This window comes from Hydractinia symbiolongicarpus, chromosome 3, assembly GCF_029227915.1.
Source record: "Hydractinia symbiolongicarpus strain clone_291-10 chromosome 3, HSymV2.1, whole genome shotgun sequence".
In the NCBI taxonomy this organism is placed as follows: Eukaryota; Metazoa; Cnidaria; class Hydrozoa; order Anthoathecata; family Hydractiniidae; genus Hydractinia; species Hydractinia symbiolongicarpus.
The window spans coordinates 9,764,662-9,787,553 of NC_079877.1; the positions used below are offsets into that span (position 1 = coordinate 9,764,662).

Genomic DNA, 22,892 nt, shown 5'->3' on the forward strand with positions numbered 1-22,892 from the left:
CAATAATTGAAGGCGATTCGCAAAAAAGAGTACTGGGTAGCAAATCATACAACAGATAGAACAAGAAATAAAATGTGATTACCTTCGCGATTGAAAAATTTTTTTTTCAAACACTTTTCTGTAACAACAAGCGAGTCTTCCTAAAACACTGAAACATTCTCTAATGTTGCTGACGTCACGTGATTGAACACGTGTTTATTGTTAAAAATGAAAAAAAGAAATAGTTTATAGAAAACAGGGTTGCCATAGAAACAAACATAGGACACCATTTTATAGTCTGGAAATGTTTTTTTAGATTATTTGCAAGCATCAACAAAATATCAGAACATGAGTTTTTATAGAGAAAATATAATTATTCGAAATATAAAATCAGTTTCTTGCATTTTGTGTCTTGTTAAGCATCTACATTGAGAAGATGAAATTCAAGTTTTTGATTCGTAACGTTTTTAGTAAACTGTAACAACAAGCTAATTTAGAAATTAGAATCTTATATAATTTGTTATTTATTAACTCACCTCAGACTGACCTGTTGAAAAAAGTTTTTTTGTTGCATATAAAGTAAGAAATGTTCTTAAAAAATATAATCGACTAGCTGGGGGGGGACCGTCGTAGAATGTCCGGGTGAGCGCCTAGACCTGTCCAAAATACACGGAGATTTGTTTAAATTCATTACATTTTTAACGAAGATGGCTAACTCAATCAATGCGATAAATGTAAAAGAGTTTGTTTTTCTAACTAGTCTATGTTTCCAACAACTTGATTGTATATCATGGAGGTAGAAATTGAGACCTCCATGGTAAAATATAGAAACAGGAATTTTGGATTCATATAATATTTTCTTAATAAATAGAAAATTACATAAATATATACATATAAAAAATTTTAGCGTGCAATTCAACATTGAATATATTATAGTTTTTTTAATTCCTTTAAACACAACGGTTTTTCTTTGTGCTTCCTTTCATCAGGAAATGTTTACGGATTTGTAACAGCACAATTTGAAAGCAGTACTAATATCAGCATTAATTCAGAATTTTTCGATGCTGGGAATGGGAAAATTATTTAAACAATTTCCACACAAAACGATTAACCGTTTTTATTTGACTTCCACATCTTCCGGTGAGATAAATGATCCAGTAGGTTAAAATCATCTATGTTGAAGGTAGCATAAGTCACGTGACCTGTTATCACTTTCAGAGTGGATGCCTAATAACACGTTCAATTTGGTTTCACATGATAATAATCGATTTAATGATGGTGCGCTTATAAATCAGCATGATGTGAGTTGCTTCGAGTAGTTGTACCTCAAAAACAAATTTATTCAACCCTTATTTCCTCTAAACGTTAGTTCCAAACACCGCGCGATCGAGTTTATACTTAATTTCTTCAATTAACTCAGGTGCTTGGGGTGTAGCAGGTGATGAACTAATCGAACTGCAATTTGAATCGTCTTCAACCTGACAAAAAATTGTTTCCATCTCATCAGTGCTCCGCTTAACATTTGCTGTATCGCCACTTACGTTGATTAAACATTGTGCCTAAAAGAATATTAAATGTGCCTGAATAAAAATACGTGCCAATGTTTATGCATCGTACCTAAATGTAAAATGTATCTAAATGAAAATCCATACCCATGTTTAAACATCGCGCCCAGGATGAAATAAAAAGAGCCCATTTCTTAGACTAATTACGAATTAATTATTGAAATCCCATATGAATCTTTACCTTTTTTGTAACAAATGGACGGCTTCTTGTCGCACAATTAAAACGGAAAATTTCAACCAGATGCGGCTTGTCTAAGTAATTATACCGCCGCACAGATGACTTCACGAAGTCATCTGTGCCAGCGCTATAATTACTTAGACATGCCGCAAAATCTCCTAAATTTTGGAATGGTTTATATTTATATTATTACCAAAAATTATATACGATATGGAAAGTTCGTACTTATTAGGCCCTTGCTTCTCCGAAAGCCAGAGGTTGCAGTATTGCTTTTGGACAGCAGTAATTATCTTAATAAAAGATATTTTTAGGGGAAAAAATTTGGCAGCAACAGCAGAATTTAATAAATTTAATAAAATAAATTTAATAACAAAAAAAAAAAAAAATGGCAGGCAGCAAAAAAATAATTTTTCGTCACCAAGGCTAGCACTAGTGCTTTATAATGGCAGCTGTCTTTAAAGTAAAATTAATGTGTCCACGAGGGAAAATAATGGTTTTGCCCGAAAAAATATTTTTAAAATTAGCACTTCCAGAGTGCTGTAAAACTCATCAAAATTGCAACGGATTAGTTTGAAGGGGCGAGGAAAAGCTGGTGTTATTTCTATGTTTCTTATTTTCTTACCAATCAGATTTTTATAAAGAGCAAAAAAAATAATAATAATATTGACGAAAATTTAATTTTAGGCACAGCAAAAAAAATAAATTTTTCGAACTAGGCACTAGTGTGACCTTGACAATAATTTTTTAATTGGCAGCTGACTTTAAATCAACATTAATGTGCCCACAAGGACAAACCATGCTTTTGCCCGAGATAATTTTTAAAATTAGCACTTCTATATTGCTGAAAAACTCATCGAAATTGCAACAGATTGGTTTTAAGGGGCGGGGAAAAGCTGGTGTTATTTTCTATGTTCTTGTTTTAAAAGAAAAACTATCCCCTTCCCTACTAACCTGATTTTTATGTGGGTTATAATTCAAAACGATCTCATTCAAGTAAAACGACAGGATTGCATTTCCACCCAACGCAATTACGTGAGCACGAATGATAGCATGAACCTCACTCACAAATTGTTGCATGAACAAATTCAAACCTCCATCCTAAACAATAAAAACAAACTAAAAGTCATGCTCCAATGCAACATTGCGAGAACTTTTCTGAAACGGCAAATCAATCTAAGGAACACTAGTACATCCTTGTCAGACAAAACTACATCGAACAGCAGTTTTATTGGATATATCAGAGAAACGTAGGCGTGAGGCGTCTAGTAGAAGCTCAAACATTGATTTCTTCGTTGTTCATTTAAAAATACATTTACTCTGACAGCTACGCTATGCAAATTATTGATTTTGTCTCTACTAAAACTACTCGATCTTCAAAGTTAAAGATTTTTAACAAAAAAGTCTAATTATCAGTCATATGTTTTTTTTCAATATTAAATTAAGAAGATTAATGAAAGGATTATAAATTATAAAAATATAAATTTTACAATTCTTTTCGACACATACAATATCAGGGTTTTGCCATACTTTGAATTTCCGGATGTAAAACTGTTTTTCGAATTTCACAGCATTTTATACAACACTCGAGAGTGTTACAACTTTAAAAATATTTTTTACTACAATCATATACCTCTTTGACAGCGCTACTTTCTCTAATCAAAAACAAGTTAATATTTCCAAGATAGGAAACAATTTGAGCGTTGGGCACATAATCCATTGGGCAGATAGTGACAGATGAGTGGAACGGTTGCTTCTGAAAATAAGAGACAGGAATGTCGACGGTAAATATAATCTTTACAAGTTACCAATAAAATGTTTTACCAAAAATAAATCTGCTAGATAATTGGATTAGGTAACATTATAACGGAGATTTTGGAAACAAAAAAAACAGAGATAAAGAAAGAAAATGACAAACAAAACATTGTTTTCTTTAGAATATAATTATTATTTAGCTGCACAATGATAAAAGATAAAAAATATTTTAGTACTGCTGCTATAAAAACTTGCATAACTAATAACTTCTTAAAACAACTCAACAACTCCAAATCTCTATATTCGTGTGTGTTAATCGTGTTCAATCGCGTTTAATTGTGTTAATTTGCGTTTTATCTTGTTATTCGCATTTAATCGTGTTAGCGTTTTAATGTTACCGCCCATTTTCTTAAAAGAATATTTAGTGTCCCAGTTAAAAAAAATCGGTTTTGGAAAAATCATTTAACATTCTTTTTAAAGGAGGGTAGAACATGGTAAGTAGTGTTAAGTTATGAAACACAAAAGTTGTAAGGTGTAGAAGTAGTGTGAAGTTATGAAACACAAAAGTTATAAGGTGTAGAAGTAGTGTAAAGTTATGAAACACAAAAGTTGTAAGGTGTAGAAGTAGTGTAAAGTTATGAAACACAAAAGTTATAAGGTGTAGAAGTAGTGTAAAGTTATGAAACACAAAAGTTGTAAGGTGTAGAAGTAGTGTAAAGTTATGAAACACAAAAGTTGTAAGGTGTAGAAGTAGTGTAAAGTTATGAAACACAAAAGTTATAAGGTGTAGAAGTAGTGTAAAGTTATGAAACACAAAAGTTATAAGGTGTAGAAGTAGTGTAAAGTTATGAAACACAAAAGTTGTAAGGTGTAGAAGTAGTGTAAAGTTATGAAACACAAAAGTTGTAAGGTGTAGAAGTAGTGTGAAGTTATGAAACACAAAAGTTGTAAGGTGTAGAAGTAGTGTGAAGTTATGAAACACAAAAGTTATAAGGTGTAGAAGTAGTGTAAAGTTATGAAACACAAAAGTTGTAAGGTGTAAAAGTAGTGTAAAGTTATGAAACACAAAAGTTATAAGGTGTAGAAGTAGTGTAAAGTTATGAAACACAAAAGTTGTAAGGTGTAGAAGTAGTGTAAAGTTATGAAACACAAAAGTTGTAAGGTGTAGAAGTAGTGTAAAGTTATGAAACACAAAAGTTGTAAGGTGTAGAAGTAGTGTAAAGTTATGAAACACAAAAGTTGTAAGGTGTAAAAGTAGTGTTAAGTTATGAAACACAAAAGTTGTAAGGTGTAGAAGTAGTGTAAAGTTATGAAACACAAAAGTTGTAAGGTGTAGAAGTAGTGTAAAGTTATGAAACACAAAAGTTGTAAGGTGTAAAAGTAGTGTAAAGTTATGAAACACAAAAGTTGTAAGGTGTAGAAGTAGTGTAAAGTTATGAAACACAAAAGTTGTAAGGTGTAGAAGTAGTGTAAAGTTATGAAACACAAAAGTTGTAAGGTGTAAAAGTAGTGTAAAGTTATGAAACACAAAAGTTGTAAGGTGTAGAAGTAGTGTGAAGTTATGAAACACAAAAGTTATAAGGTGTAGAAGTAGTGTAAAGTTATGAAACACAAAAGTTGTAAGGTGTAAAAGTAGTGTAAAGTTATGAAACACAAAAGTTATAAGGTGTAGAAGTAGTGTAAAGTTATGAAACACAAAAGTTGTAAGGTGTAAAAGTAGTGTAAAGTTATGAAACACAAAAGTTGTAAGGTGTAGAAGTAGTGTTAAGTTATGAAACACAAAAGTTATAAGGTGTAGAAGTAGTGTAAAGTTATGAAACACAAAAGTTGTAAGGTGTAGAAGTAGTGTAAAGTTATGAAACACAAAAGTTGTAAAGTGTAAAAGTAGTGTTAAGTAATGAAACACAAAAGTTGTAAGGTGTAGAAGTAGTGTGAAGTTATGAAACACAGTTACATTTGTGTTGTTAAAGTAATTATTTTTTATAGATTTAAGGATTTAGTAATCTATTAGTTTTTGCTCCCTATAGATGCCTCAAAATAGCTTGTCGTTCGCCCCTCCTTTCACGTTTTTTATAAAAAAAAAACAGAGCAAGGGCCACGGGGAACGAACAAAGAAATATGAAGCAGTTAGTAAGATCACATCGCTTAATTATTCACACAGTTACGAGAATTAAACATGCAAAACAAGTGCACAGAAAAATTTCAACTAGTTAAATTTAAACTGATACCTTAAGAGAAGAAATTTTGACGGTAATGTTTATTCACCCATTGTAAGGTTGACGTTACGAATTGACAAATTTTAAAAATTTCTCATGATCTTGATTGTTTAAGTAAAGTGTTTGAATTAATTGGAGAGCTAAATATTACGTTTCGTTCTATTTTGATTTTGATTTAATAAAAACTGCGAAATTAAATTCCCGCGGAAATTTCCTCCCTTACGGTAAGTTAAATGGTTTTTAATTTATTTATAATTCTGAGTTTACACCAAGCACCATTCCGATTTTCTCTAAAATGTCCAACTCTACTTTGCAATCCAGACAGAAAAGATGCCTAGTGTAGACTCAGCTTTAACATACTTTAGCTTGTAGAGCATTGTTTAGCATTGTGTTGAATTGGCCCCTTGGCCATGAAGCCGATAGTGGTAGTAAAAACTAAACGAACAAATCAGTAAATAAATAAACCAACATATGGAAATAACTAAATACATGCTGTTTGGTAAAATCATGTAACAGGATCAAATTTAATGCGAATTTCTTCCACTGTCATGCACTGCGAGGCACAAAGCAGCGCTTCTTCGATTCCACGTTAAAAAAGAGTCATAATATTAACAAAAATAGTGGTATATACAATGTAACCTACCGGTTCAGGTCGCCCTTTCTTTTGAACGAACGCTAAAGAAAACAGTTGTTATTGCGTATGTGCGTGTTGCAATGTGCTGTAAAATTTACACAGTCTAGAAAACCAGCAAACTATATAAAAAACAAAAGGAAAAAAACAACACTACTACCAACAACAATAACAACAACAAAAGCTAAAAACAAAAAACAAAAACTACCTTGCGGGCTTTCTATAAACATGTTCACTTCATCAGATGTTTTCGAAACTGAAATGATGAAAAATAGTATTTAAATATTCTTTCTTGACGCAAAATATTTTTTACAAAATTCTTCTGAAGCGATTTATTTAAAGAGTCTTCACTGTAACAAATCTATAATTAACTTACTCTGTGTTGCATTGGAATTGCGGCAAAATGAATTATCTAAAACAGAAAATGCTTAATGAACCACAATATTAGATTTTTGTCAAATTCGCCAAATCCATCAAATCTTCATTATTCCCCTAAGATAGTTATACCTCTTTGACTATTTCAAGGTCTGTGTTCGATGTTTTGCCATATCTCAAGCGTCTTGAGAATACAGATACAAAGGAAATCCTTGCGTTATAACTAGAATACTTTAATGGTGCACATTCCAGACATTGAAGGCCACCAAGTTTTAAGACTATAATGGTCCGGCAGCAGGTGAAAAAAAGTACACCGAAGATATGGCAGTGCACTGACATGTAACAGAGTTTTAAAATCAGTAAATACGCTAAACTTGAATCTAATTTTTTTTACGAATTAAGGTAAGGAGGATTTAGGGAAAGTAATCTTCCAACATAAAAGTAATTGGTTATGTTTAAAATCCAAAATCAACAGACAATTAGCTGTTCTTTATACAGTCAGAGACAATTTAGTAGATGAAGCTTACACCTAAACAAAAATACACCTCTTTAAACGCCCGATATTAGCAAAAACACCAGCTCTTTTCCATGGGCGGTAAGAGGACGACTAAAGTACACACGTTCTTACCATGTGAAGAATGCGAAGAAGTTAAAGATCGAACACTCCTTTTCTTTTGTAATGGTTTATTAAAACTGTCCTCTGTCTTTACTGCGCATGCGTTTATAGTTACCTAAATCACAATAAGAAAAATAGCGGTTTAAAAAATAAAGCTTGATAATTTCCACTATATAAATGAAACAATTCTTTAATTTAAATCAGTACATAAATGACAGTTTTCTAATTTTTATTATTTGTTTTTTAAAGGATTTTTTGATCCTATAAAAAGCTTATTTTACAGCATTAAAATGTTAGGTCATTTAATTATAGCACGGAGGTAGATAGTTATACAATGTTACACGAGTTGCACATGAGTTGTTTTAGTTAGTTTATTAACGTGTCTTTAAGCAGGTACATATGCATGCGCAGAGCATGTGTACAACAACACTACAGAATTAATACACGTGACTCTTTATACCTGCAAATAATCATCGTCATCAATTTCAACATCAAACGATGTCCTTGTCAAACAACATGGCATCATACCTCGTGTCTTTAGGCGAATACCCTACACAGAAACATCACAATTAAAGCTATCACAAACCGTAGTGTTATTGTATGTTAATCTCAAAGAGAAAGTCTATTACGAATTGCAAGTAATGCAGAACTAGCAACACTACCTAAGATCTAATCCCGGCAGGAAAAAACAGGTCTATCAGAAAGACCACAATAAAGACTCATACGAGAATCCGTTCCTACAGAGCTTACAGTAACGAAGATAAGTTTTTACCAATCAGATCATTTTATTAAAGTGCCTGTATTAATATTTTTGAGAATTTATGTAATCCAGTCCTGTTAAATAAGGCACAAACAAACAAACAAACTAACAAACTAATAAGGTGGTAAAAAAACAGCCAAACAGCCAAACAAACAAACAAACAAACAAACAGAAAGCAACAACAAACAAACAAATAGAAAACAACAACAAACAAACAAATAGAAAACAACAAACAAACAAACAAACAAATAGAAAACAACAACAAACAAACAAATAGAAAACAACAAACAAACAAACAAACAAACAAATAGAAAACAACAACAAACAAACAAATAGAAAACAACAACAAACAAACAAACAAACAAACAAATAGAAAACAACAACAAACAAACAAATAGAAAACAACAACAAACAAACAAACAAACAAACAAACAAACAAACAAATAGAAAACAACAACAAACAAACAAATAGAAAACAACAACAAACAAACAAACAATCAAACAAACAAACAAATAAGCTGGTAAACAAACAGCCAAACAAACAAACAAACAACAACAACAAACCAACAAACAAAAAACTTACCATGACAAGGTTTTCACATATATTTGACAACCACTGACTAATCTTGATATTTTCTTCTCCTTGCATTGGAATTTGAACTCGGTTGAAAATTGAAAAATACTACAGAAAAAAAAAGTTTTCCTTTAGAAATAATAATCACTTTTATTCACGTAAGCGAACAACAAGAACCGTTCTACCAGATTCATTCTACCAGTAACCATTATTTGATTTTCCGTGGACAGAGAGGGTTGTTTAGCCCTCTCACCCCTCCTCCTGTTTAACATTTTTCATAACATTTAATGTGTTCACAGTTAACCTTTAGATTGTGCTACTCTTCCTAGACAATATATTTCTTTTTTACGCAATTTTTTATTGATCGAATATCAGCAATTTTTCTCGTGTAAAGCTTTATGAGAGGTTAAAATAGCTTTGCCCCCGTCACCTAAAGCTTTATGAGAGGTTGCCCCCATCACCTACATACACAAGCCTTTAGAAGCACCAAATCAAACCCTCTAGCCGAAATGGGGTAAATTGGAAATAACATTGGAAAGAGAAGAAAACTACTGTCATCATACATTCTGCATTATTCAAACTTGAACTACTCGACGCCAAGCACAATAACATAATTTATATCTTAATTTTCTGACTCAACTGCTGTTCTTTCTTTACCTATTTCTGGTTTCGAACAACTACCGAATAATCGAGGATGTACTACTGACTGTTGATTGTATAGAATATAAGCAAACCTGGTATTCTTGTTTCAGCAAAGGAAAACCAGGTGTGGCTTGCGTGTTGAAGATTGCAAACCCTGCAGATAATAATAACAGCTCATTTACACCTTCCAGTAAAAAGTACAACAACAAAGAAAACAGCTTAAAATAAACTCTATGCTAACAGTAATTATACATAGAAACATTTTTTTCTCCTTGTATGTCCTATATCACGTCACTTTTCGAAAATAGCATAGTCTGATACACACGTCTTATAAAAATGGTGCATCAATACACTCCAAAAAGCAACTTATAACAATCCATAAAAACCATAAAAACGCCAAAATGGTGGAGTTTCTTTCCAACGTAAAAGTAAGAGAAGAAATTATGGACGTTTTCCTGATCAAATTAAATTTTGATCATTTTTTTGACTGAGCACAATTTGTTGGCATTTTTGCACTTTTTTGACAAAACAAACATCTCCATCAATTTATGAGTGTTAACTTGATAATGATATGCTATTTTGAATGACAGACAGAACAATGTTTTAACAGAGAAAATACTGTGATAAACCCCAATAATACACGTTTTCCGAATTTTTTCATAATTTTATAATTTGATGTTTTGACTTTAAGATCATATTCAACATCATTAAATTGGTATATGTATAAATTTTCAACATAATTCGACATGTGAAAATGCTGTTTTGGTGGTATTAATGTTACGGTCCAGATCGTCTTCATTTTGGACTTAGTACAAAATTAAGATTTCACATTTCATAAAGTTTCCGGTGAGGATTTCAAAAATCACATCCATCTTGTTTGACAAAGTTGAGAAATAGTAGTGGTATATCGAAGAAAACTAATTCAGGAAAGGTTTATTGCATTTCGCGAAATTCATCCATTTTGCAAAAGTTTAGCTTGTACATTTTTTACGTTTTTAGCCTGGTAAAAGTTTCTTTCCTTTCTACGCCTACCTTCATGATTTGTATCTGATAGTAGAGGCAAGATGTTCGTATCACTTTGATCGTCTATCTGTAAAGAAACAAAATTGAACATCAAATTGAGCATAAAACAATAACTAACTTTCTTATAAGTTTCTTAAAATGTCTTACACGTGATAAATATGGCGATGTATCAACATATTATCTACTGACAAAACAACTATGTGCATAAAACAATCACATCAAAGCTTTTTAGTGATTTCCACCTGTTCTTTTTCGTCGAAATCACCATGGTTTGCACGCGTTTTATATAACATGGACTAACAAAAACCGACCAGAAACACCCAGAAAATGACCAAAAACGACAAGAGGCAACCAAGACACGACAAGAAGCAACCAGGACACGACAAGAAATGACCAGAAACGACTTGAAGCGACCAGGACACGACAAGAGGCGACCAGGACACGACGAGAAGCAACCAGAAACGATAAGAGGAGACCAGGACACGACAAGAAAGCGACCAGGAAACACAGGACACGACCAGGTAACGACTAGCTTTATTTCGTCATTTTCTGCAGATTAATTTCATCACTTTATACTAACAGGCAAACAATGATGCATAATATACCGATGCAGAAAATATGTACAAAGGGTAATCACTGTGGGTTTTTTTACAGGCTAACGGCTAGCTCATAACGATCTTTTTTTTCTTGGTGCACAGAAATTCATGTTTCCCAAAAATGAAAAACGCTGTGAAAGATGTAATGTATCCTTTACCAAGTCAGTCATACTAAATTTCTAATGCGACACATTTCTGTTTTTCAGGGCTGACTTAATAAAGCTCCGAGTGATTTGCCGCCATTTATAAACATTCACCAGGCTATGTGCATAGTATAATTGGGTAATCCTCACTGCTGACATCAGCATGCTGAGATTTTCGTCGCTATATATATTACCGCATATCATCTTTAAGATATATTGTTTGTACGGCATGTAACAAAAAGTGCTTTAGCAAACAGAAACCAAAAATTTGACCCAAGTAATAAAAGAGAAATATTCTTCATTCGTGTTATCATTAAAGATAAATCTTATAAAAATATATTTTTGTAAAAGCGATGTAATGATTTTTAAAATGTTAACATCGACCCACAAGGTAACAGATTGCAGCATAGAAAATATTTTTAACAACTTCCACTTTTTGCATCACACAGCTGGAATCATCTTCATATTTTCACTACTAATAATATTACACGAGTTTAAAAGCGCACTTACCTCTAATATGTACGTATCTCTTCCATCAACACATAAATCAAGTTTTCCATTCTTTACGTCATGATGTCCACTTTCACATTCGTCAGAGCATTTTCTCACCCGCGAATCAAGCAGAATATCCTAGAAGTGTTACAATTAGTCAGAAAAATAATATACCAATATAAGTTTAAATTGCCATCTAAAGCACATGAAGAAAGAGGAGAGCGTACTGAAAGTCATTCAATGTAACGGATGTGAGACACATTAATATGAATAAAGCCTGGTTTATCTACAGGTTCAGAAAATTCAATTAAACTGTCAGAAACCACACCTAAAAATATGTTTTTTTCTAGAAAATGTTCCGCTTACGTAGTTATCTTTAATGTTATAAAATTGTTGATTCTTCTTTGTTGTTTCAATAAGCTTCTTTTGAATGTCTGCGATGGCAAGATTGTCGCGTTCCCCACTATCAGTGTCCTAAATACCCCCAAAAATAATTTGTGCAGTGAACAAAATAACGCATACATAAAATCGATATTAGAATGTATACTTCCTTTTTAATAAAAGCAGCAAACTAAAAGTGTGGTCCGCTTTTTCAAATATTTGAATTATATTCAAAAATTTTGATGCCACCTACAGCAAGAGAATAACGATACTAAAAGGATGTTTGGTTAAAAAACGATGCTTTTAATTTTTTTACAATAATGCATACCAACAGTGTGTGTGTGTTTAAAGTCACTTCAGTCTAGAAAATTTTATAAAAAAAACCCTTAAAAGCCACCAGTTACAAACCTTTCTTCCGGATATAAAAAGCATGGGTGGTTGTGGCAGCGCTGTCAGGTAGACAGCAGTTCCAGTCTAGAAAGAGAAGAAAACATCTTATAACCAACAGATACATATTAGGTAGGTTATAGATATACGTATAACATAATAAAAAGCATTATATTAAAATAAAAATTAAAATACAAATTAAGATATGTCAGAAAAAGCAAGCAAGCGGGTTAGATGCGAAGCAAAAAATCAATAAAAACCAAAACATATGTAAAGATTTGATCACAAACACCTTTTCATACTTTCTTAATCCTAGCAGATTCTAAGTGAGGAACATAAAATAGTGGAACGGAAAAGCTTGAATTCAAAGATCGTTTTCTTGGCAAAATCAAAAATCTTAAACAATACTAATTTTTGCTGATGGCGGAAAGACAGCACCGATTGTTTCATAATGTGGACATTGTTGAAAGTGCAGCCATAAGCATCTTCGTGGTCTACGCCTCTGGCAAAGAAAAACTTCTTTCGCCTACTGACTGCAGACTGCTGGCCAAGTAATGTTGCTCGGTCATTTAAAAATGATTTCCACAAATATTTTGCTCATGATTAAAGAGGAGTTTTTTTAAAAATGTTTTAAAGTTCTTAATAGTGTGCACTGCAGAAACAAGATGTGGATTTCTCCGAAGCCTTATTTTACACTGACTCGCAAAGCTGTAGAGCGACTGTATTACAACAAATCATCTTATATTTCTCATGGTGTAAAGCATTAATTCAGACACACATATCTGCAAAGACGTATTAAGACAAGACAAGAGCTGGTAAAAAAAGATTTGGGAGGTTTATAAGAAATATTAAGAACACAATGTGGCCCTAAAATTTTTATGTTAGTATTGTTTAATGTGGCAACAGATCTGTTTGCCATCTACTCAAATATTGGTGGCTTAAACTTATGTTCTAGAGAATTTTCGTATGGATTAAGGGTATGTATACCCTGGGTATACTCAACTCAAAAACACTTCCACATACCATTACACCTATGATGGCTTGATCGCCTATACTCAAAATTGTTTGCATACCAAATATAGCATTCATTCCTTTTATCTAAATGAAGAAAATTGATTATTTAATTTAACAATTTTTCTTATGTTTTGAAGTAAAAATAAATTATTAGTAGCAGTTCGAAACAGGCAGTAATCGTGTTTAGGCTGCCTAATGTAAATGCCATCACAAATTCCACTTGTATCTTGTCTCGATGTAGCCTTGAGTCAAACTTTTAATAATTGGGGAGATTACCTTTAGCTTATTGATGAGCTGTTGATGTAAGTCAAATTCCAAAAATGGCAGAATCTAAAAATGACAATGAGATTAGTTTGGTAAAGTAATAAGATTACGGCTAAAGTGACAGAATGTTCCTGTAAATTCCATAGCACCGAGTTAAATTCCACACTATCACACCAGTTTCCGGTAAGTTAATTGTCAAAGAACTAACTAGGACATACACCATTGCTCTCATTTTGTAAAAATGTGGTTACTAAAAACAAGTTAAACATAAGTCATATTTACCTGGCTGACATTTTCTGCATTTATCTCATCCTTCTCTTTCTTCTTACTTCTAATTACTCTGAAAGAAAATAAGCAATATTATTTTGCTGGCTATAGATTCTTAGTTCACCAACGGTCCAATTGACACGGTCATAAATAAGTAACATAACTACTGCTCAAAATTGCATTCCCATATTCCAGATTTTAGAAGCTGTCATAGCTACCATTTTAGTAATGCCCATGCACAGCTATTCATTAAAATCAAGTGAATCAACATAGACTCACCTAGCTTGCACCATGCAACCAGATCCAGTTACAGGAAGTTCATCAGGAATGTCTATAGTTGTAAACAGTATATCTGGAACTTTATCTTGTCGACAGAACATGCATCTACTAAGGGTGACTGGAAGTGGCAGATCCACATCTTGATATGGAACATGACATAAATGACAGCTTGGTAGGGTGCTAGACTGCACTTCTGGAGTTGAATTTAACGAAGAGGTATTGTATTCAGCTTGATATAATATGTGTCTATATTATAAAGCAAACTACTTTAACGGTAAAAACAATAACTTATTCTTAGCCAAACTTCTACATTCTAAAATAAACATTAAACTAATTTTTGTTCTTCTTATTCATTCGAGAGTATGGTTACACGTAGATCGCAAGCATGAAAGTTTATTTTGATATATTGCATTACAGCGCAATTAAATGCATTTAGACACACAAAAACAAGAAAGCAGTTGAAATTCAAACTGATATACTTTTTAACTGGACTTATAGTATCCTTGATCTTCATTTCATCTGGATTAACATCTTCAATATCTTTGTTTACACAACTCTCATGAACTGAAGAAAAGATAAGAAACATGGCAATATAAACTAAAAAAAATTAAGGCCCCATGTTAACAACAATGAGGCAAAAAAAGATTATTCTTACTTTCAGGGTACACTTGGTCTTCCATGTTGGATTCCATCTGTAACACTGCCGCCGTACCACATGCAGATAAAACTATCAAATCGTCACTATGAAAATAATATCTTGCATGTAAAATTCATATAAAGCAAATGTACACAATACACTATTTTTCGTACTAGTATGTTTGCTAGACGTACGTATAACGTCTTACGCAATGTATATTCAACCTTGTGCAAAGACATATTGTAAGATCATGTTGTATACGACAAAATTAATCAAATATATGAAGGAAATTATTTTTTGTGATATTTCTTTGCTCTTGTATTGTACAATCACTAGTATGATAAAACACATACTGTGTATAGCATTTTATGCAAAAAAACATGCTAGCATTTATTTTATATGTTGTTGTGAAGAAGAACAACTCGCACATGTAAAAATGGGATACGATTTAGAAGTATTATTGGAAAACAAGAAAATATTTAGTAACTTCGATCCAAGTCAGAAGAAAAATCTAATTTAAGACAGTTAAGAGATGGTTGTCACTTTTTAATTGTAGTAAATTAGAATTTCTTGTTGTGAAAATTACTCTTGTGTTGTAGAGAAAGGTTATAAAGATAATTATAGACGGGTGTTGATAAACCAGGTGGCTTTTAAAACTAAGGTTTAAAATAGGGTAGTCAGCAATTAAAGACCTCCTTCAAACACCATGCATTTAATTTATTCTGACGTCTTTGTCAAAATGTTTGACTATTTCTTGTGTAACATTTATGCTTGTATTGATTATGATGTTTTGAAAACTTTAACAGAAAAATGCACATTTTATTTCCCGTTATTTGACAAATTTTACAGAATTAGGATGGGTTCTAAACGAAGTGAGAAGGTCGTTTCAACTTCTTTACATTATGGGGGTGTTTCTAAACTACCCCCCCCCCCCCCCCCTAAACCCTAAGTCCCCCTACCATTAGATCACTAAGAATTGGGAGTTCTTAGAATTACCTACAAATCCTTGTGCTCTTGTGCCTTCATGTTGTTTGATTAACCAATAAAAATATGTTTAGTATGGTTAAAGGTTGGGATAAATTTGCTTATTAAGCTTCCCACATCTGTATTAATATTTGCCAATCAAATTTCTAATTTAAAATAGATATGTGCTTTTCTCACCATATAGTAGTATATTCTTTGTATCCTAAAACTGCATGGCAACCCATGGCCTTTGCATGAGATTTTATTTCATTTCGAATTTCTTTCCACCAACTGTCTCTTGTTTCTGGCTCATCTAAAACAAAACAAAACACTTAAAAAAGAGGTAGCAATAGAAAATGTTAGTTGAATTTAATTTGTTTTTATTATTAACAAAACTAAACAAAGTTGTAATATATAAAATTCTCGACTATTCAAGTGTCCTCCTAATTAGAAGGTAGAAGAAATTTTTTTTAAGCGGCTTATCCACTGAAGTTTACTCCCTCAAAATATGTTAAAATAAGCTATTTACGAAAGCTTTCTATATCTGTATATAAAAATTTCTTCTATATCTGTAACTGTTGCAAAAAATCTTTCTTTTGTTTTCAGTCTTACTGGTTAAGGTTTTGTTGATCGTTAGCAAAATCTTTAAATTGATTGCTGGCATTTTATGACAACTTAACACAATATTATATTCAGACCACCTCAAACAACTAATTAACACCTACGAAAGTTAATTCTCTCCAAAAATACGTGCGCTAAAGTTCCTCTTGTGAAAAATCCATCTAAAAGTATCTATTTAATAATAGCCGTTGCCTGTTTGTCTCTGCACAAAATACTACCGCATGCAAAATGTGGTTATTAAAGTACAGACAAACCCACGGATTTATTCACGGGTTTGTCTGTAAAAAATAATAGCTAAACCAAAAATAGTGGCAATATAAAAATGTTGGTAACTAAATTATAATTTCATTTTTCTAGTTTAAGATTTAGTGTGTCAAACCTACCTGGGTTATTAATCTTATCAAGTAATTTTACTGATCTTGATGAAACGATACCACCAAGATGAAGTACAAAGTCAGGCGGAGGGGTTGTGAATGTGAAGAAGGGATATTCCTAAGGTAGAAAATTGACACTTAACATTAGTTTATCTAATCTTCTCCAGTTTAAATTAAATCTGTCAATACGATAGTACGATGTGCTAATTTATCTTCATATAAAGTAGATTTAGAGATTTCTCTAACCTGTTCATCAACAACAGTTTTCAATCTTTGAAAATTAGCTTTGTTAGAATCTGGACTTTCACCAAGCAGTTTATCTATAAAATAATCAGCTGTATCAGATTTTTTAATCAAAACAAATTTCAACTTACAAATTTCAACTTAATAAATCTAAAATTAGATTTTGTTTCACTTATATCGCACTTCTGATTATCCTGAAATTCTCTGGTGGAATAAAACAAAAAGCCAACAACAGCTCAAACAGATGGATTTTTTTGTCATTATTTTATCTGTTGACTGTTTTTAACTAAAATATTAAAAAGTCATAAAACATAGAATTTCTGTAGCAAATGTAACAAAAACAATTTAAAATTAAAATGTGCCAAAAAGACTTAAATCAGCCATATAAAATATAATTTGAATGTGTAAGACAAATCATGGATTTTGTAGAACCTGTTTAATTAAAAAAAGGAATGGTACATTTTAATAATGCAGTACTAGTTTTTTTCAATTTCAGACATTCAACACAACATCTTTATCCCATTTTACCTTTTTGATCAAGATCTACTGATAGAGAAGTTCCATGCCTGCTACGTCCAACAATGTTTGGAATGATTTGAACATCAAAAAATTGCCTACAAAAAATGTAATAATAATTAACAGTGCAATTTAGAACTGTGCTTACCCTCTCATTTTGTTGTTTTTTGGAGCGTTAAAAAGAGAATTTAAGTTTAATGTTATTTCAATGTAGGAAAACAGATTACACCAAGAATTAAACGAAACATATATTACGATAATAACAATTTGATGTTCTTGTGTTTGTATAGGACAATGTAGACGTGAAGACCTGGCTTAATTCCTGAATGATAAATTAGTTATTTTAACAAACGCCTTAACTCCATTAGATTGAAGTCAAATGGCTTATTAACCGTTTAGCCGGTCTATACGGGAAAATATAGACCGAGGTCATGACGTCATGGACCGAACACAGTGAGGTCCATTCGAGTGACAGAGGTCTATATTTTCCCGTATAGACAGGCTAATAAGGTTAATAAGTCATTTATTACTCCACTGATTATTTCATAACCATTAATGAAAAAAAGGTTTTAGAGTCCAGGGGTCTTTAACAAAAACAAGGCTTAGGTGGAAACCATGTAACTTTCTTTATATTTCGAACGTACACAGACATTCGATCCACAACTCGTTCAAAAATAAACAATACAATACAACTTTTAAAAATAGAATATTTTCAAAACAGTTTTAAAATTCAATTCTTTGTCGTTTCGCTGGTGGAGTGTTCGTATTAAAATTAAATGTACAATTGTTAAAATTTCCTCCGGAAAAAAATGAAGAGAAGGTTGAAGACTGCGTGGAACTGGAAGTATTAAGAGCTGTCGATTGGTTATGTACGTCAAGTTGGTTATTATTTGAGCTCAAGATGTTTGACATTTTGTAACGGTGAGTGGTACTAGCTGATTTGTAATTTCTTAACGAATCAATATTTTTGTGACCACTGTGTTGGGCTACATTAACTTTCTTGTTTTGTTTTTGTTTTGATGTCGGTTAATACGGCGTCATATAGACTGGTCACGTGAAAAAAAAAACCAATCAAATTTTCCGAGAACGTTCGAATAAACGTAAACATTCGAAAATACTCAACAGTGGGGTAATAAATCTTTTTATTAAATTTATCAAACCAGTCACATCTCTATAATACGCCAGTTCCGTGTGTCTGTGACAGGCAAAGTGGATGTGTTCATTTTTCTTTGATGTTACCGAAAAATACATGTCTATTACGTCAAATTTTCTGACGTTACAGCGCGACGTCAATATTAAAATAATGAAGCCATTACAGTGCATCTAAAACTTTGAGGGCAAATAACTTGGAAACGAGGTGGTGACGTCAATGATTTTTCACCGCGTGGGTAACTAGGGACCACCTAGGACCAATTTGGGTAATTTTCCCAAACCTGGGTCCCCGAATCCGTTTCGGAATGGACGGGTTAATTACGTCATCAAAAATCTTCAAACCCTAATATCTCTGCAACCGTTTACCAAAAGTACATGATCCTATACATTTTCTTAATCAGTGCTTCAAGATCTATTCGATGAAGGCAACAGGTATACGAATTTCTTAAAAAAAATTTTGGGTTTTGACGGTTCATTGCTGACGTCAGCAAAATTTTTAAAACCTTATATCTCCTTAGGCGTTTGTCGAAAACATATAATCCTATACATTATTTTGATAAGCATATTAACCTCTACACATTACAGGCAACGAATAAACTAAACTTCGCTAATTTTTTTTGTACCTGCACTGCTGACGTCAGCAAAAAATCAAAAAAACCTATTTTCCATTGTCCCTCTGCCTAAGTGGATTACTCCACGGGCTTATCGACTAGTCTCTATAATAATACGCTAGGTGTGTCTGTCTGTGTGTCTGTGACAGGCAAAGTGGATGTCTTCATTTTCCTTTGATGTTGCCGAAAAATGCATGTCTAATATGTTAAATTTTCTGACGTTACGACGCGACGAAAATAACACTACTTTAACGTCAATATCCTATATTAAATTAATGAAGCCATTACAGTGCACCTAAAACTTTGAGGCCAAATAACTTGAAAACGAGGTGGTGACGTCAATGATTTTTCACCGCGTGGGTAACTAGGGACCAACTAGGACCAATTTTGGTAATTTTCCCAAACCTGGGTCCCCGAATCCGTTTCGGAATGGACGGGTTGATGACGTCATCAAAAAACCTACAAACCCCAATATCTCTGAAACCGTTTGTCAAAAGTTCATGTTCCTATACATTTTCTTGATCAGCATTTCAAGATCTATACGATGAAGGCAACAGGTATACAAATTTATAAAAAAAAAATTCGGTCTTGATGGGGCCATTGCTGACGTAAGCAAAAATTTTAAACCCTTCCTTATATCTCATTAACCGCTCATATCAAAAGTACATGATCATATACATTTTCTTGATCAGCTCTTTAATCTCTACACAATAGATGCAACGTGAAAACAAAATTCTAAATTTTTAATGGATAGGTTGCTGACGTCATCAAAATTTTTATCCTGCCTCAGTGGATTTTTCCACGGGCCTTTTCGACTAGTTATAGTTATAATTTTCAGGGCAAATAACTTGGAAACAGTTGGAAATAACTGACGTCTTCTTTCATCAGAGTACCTAGGAACCATCAAAGATGACTTCATTAAAAATCTTTAAGCCTCAATACCCCATTAAATATTTATCAAAAACACAATGCTATGTTTTATTTTGATCAGGACAATAAAGAAAAGACTAATATATGAATAGGCTCATGATGTATCAAAAATCCTTTAACTCCATCAAAACATATGATCCTTTTAATTATTTTGGTCTACGTTTGAAGCTTTATTCAAGGGATGGAGCAGTTGTTAACAAATTTTAGTGGTTAACAAATTTCCGAGAGAAGATTTTACCTGACGACAGGTCATTCATATCCTCATATTGATTGCCTGCCTATTAAAGTGATTTTACATAAGCAATTTCAATAGTCTTTCATAATAGATCATGAGAGAATTTTCAACAAACCTGCCATGCTCATGATGTATGTCTGGAGATGGTTGCATTGCTACTGGTGGGTGAAGAGGGTTTAAGTCATTCTCTTGTACTATCGTTACAGAAGTTCCAATTGCTCGAATAACAATACCAGTTTCTCCTTCAAGATCAAAGTTCTGTTGATACCTGAAAACATGTAACAAGTTAATAGAGCACATACACTTTCAGTATTGGTTAACAAGAGAGAATAAAGCACTCTGGTTGAAGAATTAGTGCTGAAAATGTTTTTTTTTAATTTATTTAAATTAGCACCAAATGTGTTCCAAACCATTTTTGATCCTACAATAAAGCTTTCCTTTTACATTTCAACCTAACTGACTCTACAAAAATCCCGAACCTTTTAAATCTTCTTGATAAATTTTTTAAAAAGTGGGGGATAAAAATTCTAAAAAATAGTGGACTAAAGAACTGCTCATCACTTTATATTTTTTTCTTTGATCGATATTCACAGATTCTTATACTTCAAAGGTAATCACACAATAACACAAGCATTTCGATTCCTATTGTTTGACAAGGTGCTCTGTACTCAGCATTAACAAGAAAGACGTTGCAATAATAATCATGGTGAGCACATTCCATTGTACAATAATGAAGTTTTTAAGGTGAAAACTCATTCAACAACATCAACCGTTGCACGTATACAATCCAGTGATTTGATTTCTGCAGAAAAATTTATGGGTCGTAGGGGAAAGGTTTGGCATCAGGTTAAGATGCAGCATCAAACAGTATGCAGTCTTGATAATATCAGGTAATGATGCTAAGATATGCACAGTGGTAGAGTGTTCATTATGATGTTGACATGTTGAAAACACTTCTTGTTGCATTTTATAGTGAATCATAGGATATGCCTTGAGTTAATATTTAATATAAAAAAGACCTCTGAAATATTTTCATTAGTACAACCTACAAAATTATAGAAAATATTATTTCGGTTTGTCTGTTCAATGTTCATATATTATTGTGGAAAGTTTATTATTTCTTGAACATGATATTTTAATTGGCGACATATCAGGAGATCCTTCTCCCATAATCAGGCAAAGTAAAATGATGTTAAACATCTATTTATATAAGTGCAGAGGATCGAAATTCATAAAAATTAACCAATTAGGAACAAGCTGTTAATTACACTTAATTACAGTAATTAACCTTTTTGGACCTAGATGGAGATAACAACTTCTATGTAGGGCAAAATCTTAGAAAGTTAATACAAGGTGCTGTTTATGTGTTTGTCACGTTCTGCACTGTTGATGGCTTCTTTTTTCTTCCTAGCCGTCGTTCTAGATTCTCTGTCAATAATTTTCTTCTCATCCCAAGTAAACAGATGACTTCTGCTCCAGCTGTGGTCCGCAATTTCGTTTTTCTTCACAGTCTTAACTTTCATTAGCAACAAACAAAATCAGAATAGTACCAACCCTATAACAGCATTGCCACCTAACTCCAGCACTTGCAACCCAATTTTTCTTTTCACTTCACCTAGTAAAGAATTGCTTTTGATTTAAGTTAATCTTCCAACACTACATGCAAAAAGGTAAAACCTTGCGGCTGCACAAAAAAAGTTGGCATCAGCAAATTAAATTTTTCAAGGTAAATGTAACTGAATACATGATGTGTGAGAAAATAATTGTAAGGTTAATATGTTCTATTGTAAACCAATGACATTTAACCAAGACAATACGCCTTATGTTTTATATTTTATACTCTATAGCAACAGAAAAATAAAAACAAGTCAGTGTATGCACAAACGTTAGTATTAAGTTGTTGTTATATGGGTTACCAAACAATCAAAAAAATTTAGGTTTTTTTGTTGTTGTTCTATTTATTAAAAAAGACTTGCAGTTTAACATGACTTCTTGCATTTGATTTTACATGCTTCTTATTTTATCTTTATACCACACAAGATGAGCTTCTGCTATGTTACATAGCTCAAGAATTACCTGCAAGTTTTGTAAACAATCTTTGTCTTGCCTCATTGGATGCTCTTGGTGTACGTATTTTATCAATCCACTGAAAATAAAACTAGTTGTTAGCCTATAGAGAAACCCATGGAAATTTACTCCTTGTGTCCCTATTAGTATTTTGTGCAATTGTTCTCGTCTGTTAGCATGATGTAATAAATTACTCTTGCTTAGCCAGGGTCCTGAATTAAAGCTACAACACAACCATTTTGCACAGACACAAGCAACAGAAGAGGTTAATAAGGCAAATAATTATGATACAGAAGAAAGTTTCACCTGGTACTCAGGATCATCATCAACTAAGAGCTCATCTACAAGACCATGAATACACGAAGTTGTATAACCAGATGGTACACCAGATGCTATCAAAAATTAAGCA

General features: G+C 32.5%; 1 protein-coding gene across 3 annotated transcripts in view; it reads right to left on the reverse strand.

The window, feature by feature from the left end:
* Positions 1 to 816: 816 nt before the first annotated feature.
* LOC130635602 (C2 domain-containing protein 5-like) overlaps positions 817 to 22,892 on the reverse strand; it is a 33,542-nt gene continuing 11,466 nt past the window's right edge. The window contains exons 9-37 of one of the 3 annotated variants that reach the window (XM_057444972.1): positions 22,790 to 22,875; positions 22,493 to 22,562; positions 21,971 to 22,031; positions 20,532 to 20,684; positions 17,501 to 17,586; positions 16,976 to 17,049; positions 16,739 to 16,847; positions 15,933 to 16,047; positions 14,790 to 14,875; positions 14,614 to 14,698; positions 14,135 to 14,380; positions 13,871 to 13,928; positions 13,601 to 13,654; positions 13,334 to 13,408; positions 12,332 to 12,397; positions 11,909 to 12,016; positions 11,561 to 11,680; positions 10,321 to 10,378; positions 9,381 to 9,442; positions 8,656 to 8,754; positions 7,773 to 7,862; positions 7,325 to 7,427; positions 6,698 to 6,733; positions 6,530 to 6,577; positions 6,334 to 6,365; positions 6,051 to 6,125; positions 3,353 to 3,475; positions 2,674 to 2,820; positions 817 to 1,538 (exon numbers count right to left, since the gene is read on the reverse strand). In XM_057444972.1, the coding sequence (XP_057300955.1) occupies positions 1,338 to 1,538; positions 2,674 to 2,820; positions 3,353 to 3,475; positions 6,051 to 6,125; positions 6,334 to 6,365; positions 6,530 to 6,577; positions 6,698 to 6,733; positions 7,325 to 7,427; positions 7,773 to 7,862; positions 8,656 to 8,754; positions 9,381 to 9,442; positions 10,321 to 10,378; positions 11,561 to 11,680; positions 11,909 to 12,016; positions 12,332 to 12,397; positions 13,334 to 13,408; positions 13,601 to 13,654; positions 13,871 to 13,928; positions 14,135 to 14,380; positions 14,614 to 14,698; positions 14,790 to 14,875; positions 15,933 to 16,047; positions 16,739 to 16,847; positions 16,976 to 17,049; positions 17,501 to 17,586; positions 20,532 to 20,684; positions 21,971 to 22,031; positions 22,493 to 22,562; positions 22,790 to 22,875 (2,726 nt within the window). In that variant the 3' untranslated portion in view covers positions 817 to 1,337. Of the gene's footprint in view, positions 1,539 to 2,673; positions 2,821 to 3,352; positions 3,476 to 6,050; positions 6,126 to 6,333; positions 6,444 to 6,529; positions 6,578 to 6,697; positions 6,734 to 7,324; positions 7,428 to 7,772; positions 7,863 to 8,655; positions 8,755 to 9,380; positions 9,443 to 10,320; positions 10,379 to 11,560; positions 11,681 to 11,908; positions 12,017 to 12,331; positions 12,398 to 13,333; positions 13,409 to 13,600; positions 13,655 to 13,870; positions 13,929 to 14,134; positions 14,381 to 14,613; positions 14,699 to 14,789; positions 14,876 to 15,932; positions 16,048 to 16,738; positions 16,848 to 16,975; positions 17,050 to 17,500; positions 17,587 to 20,531; positions 20,685 to 21,970; positions 22,032 to 22,492; positions 22,563 to 22,789; positions 22,876 to 22,892 lie in introns of those variants that run through there. The other 2 variants (XM_057444973.1, XM_057444974.1) reach the window with 2 other exon arrangements.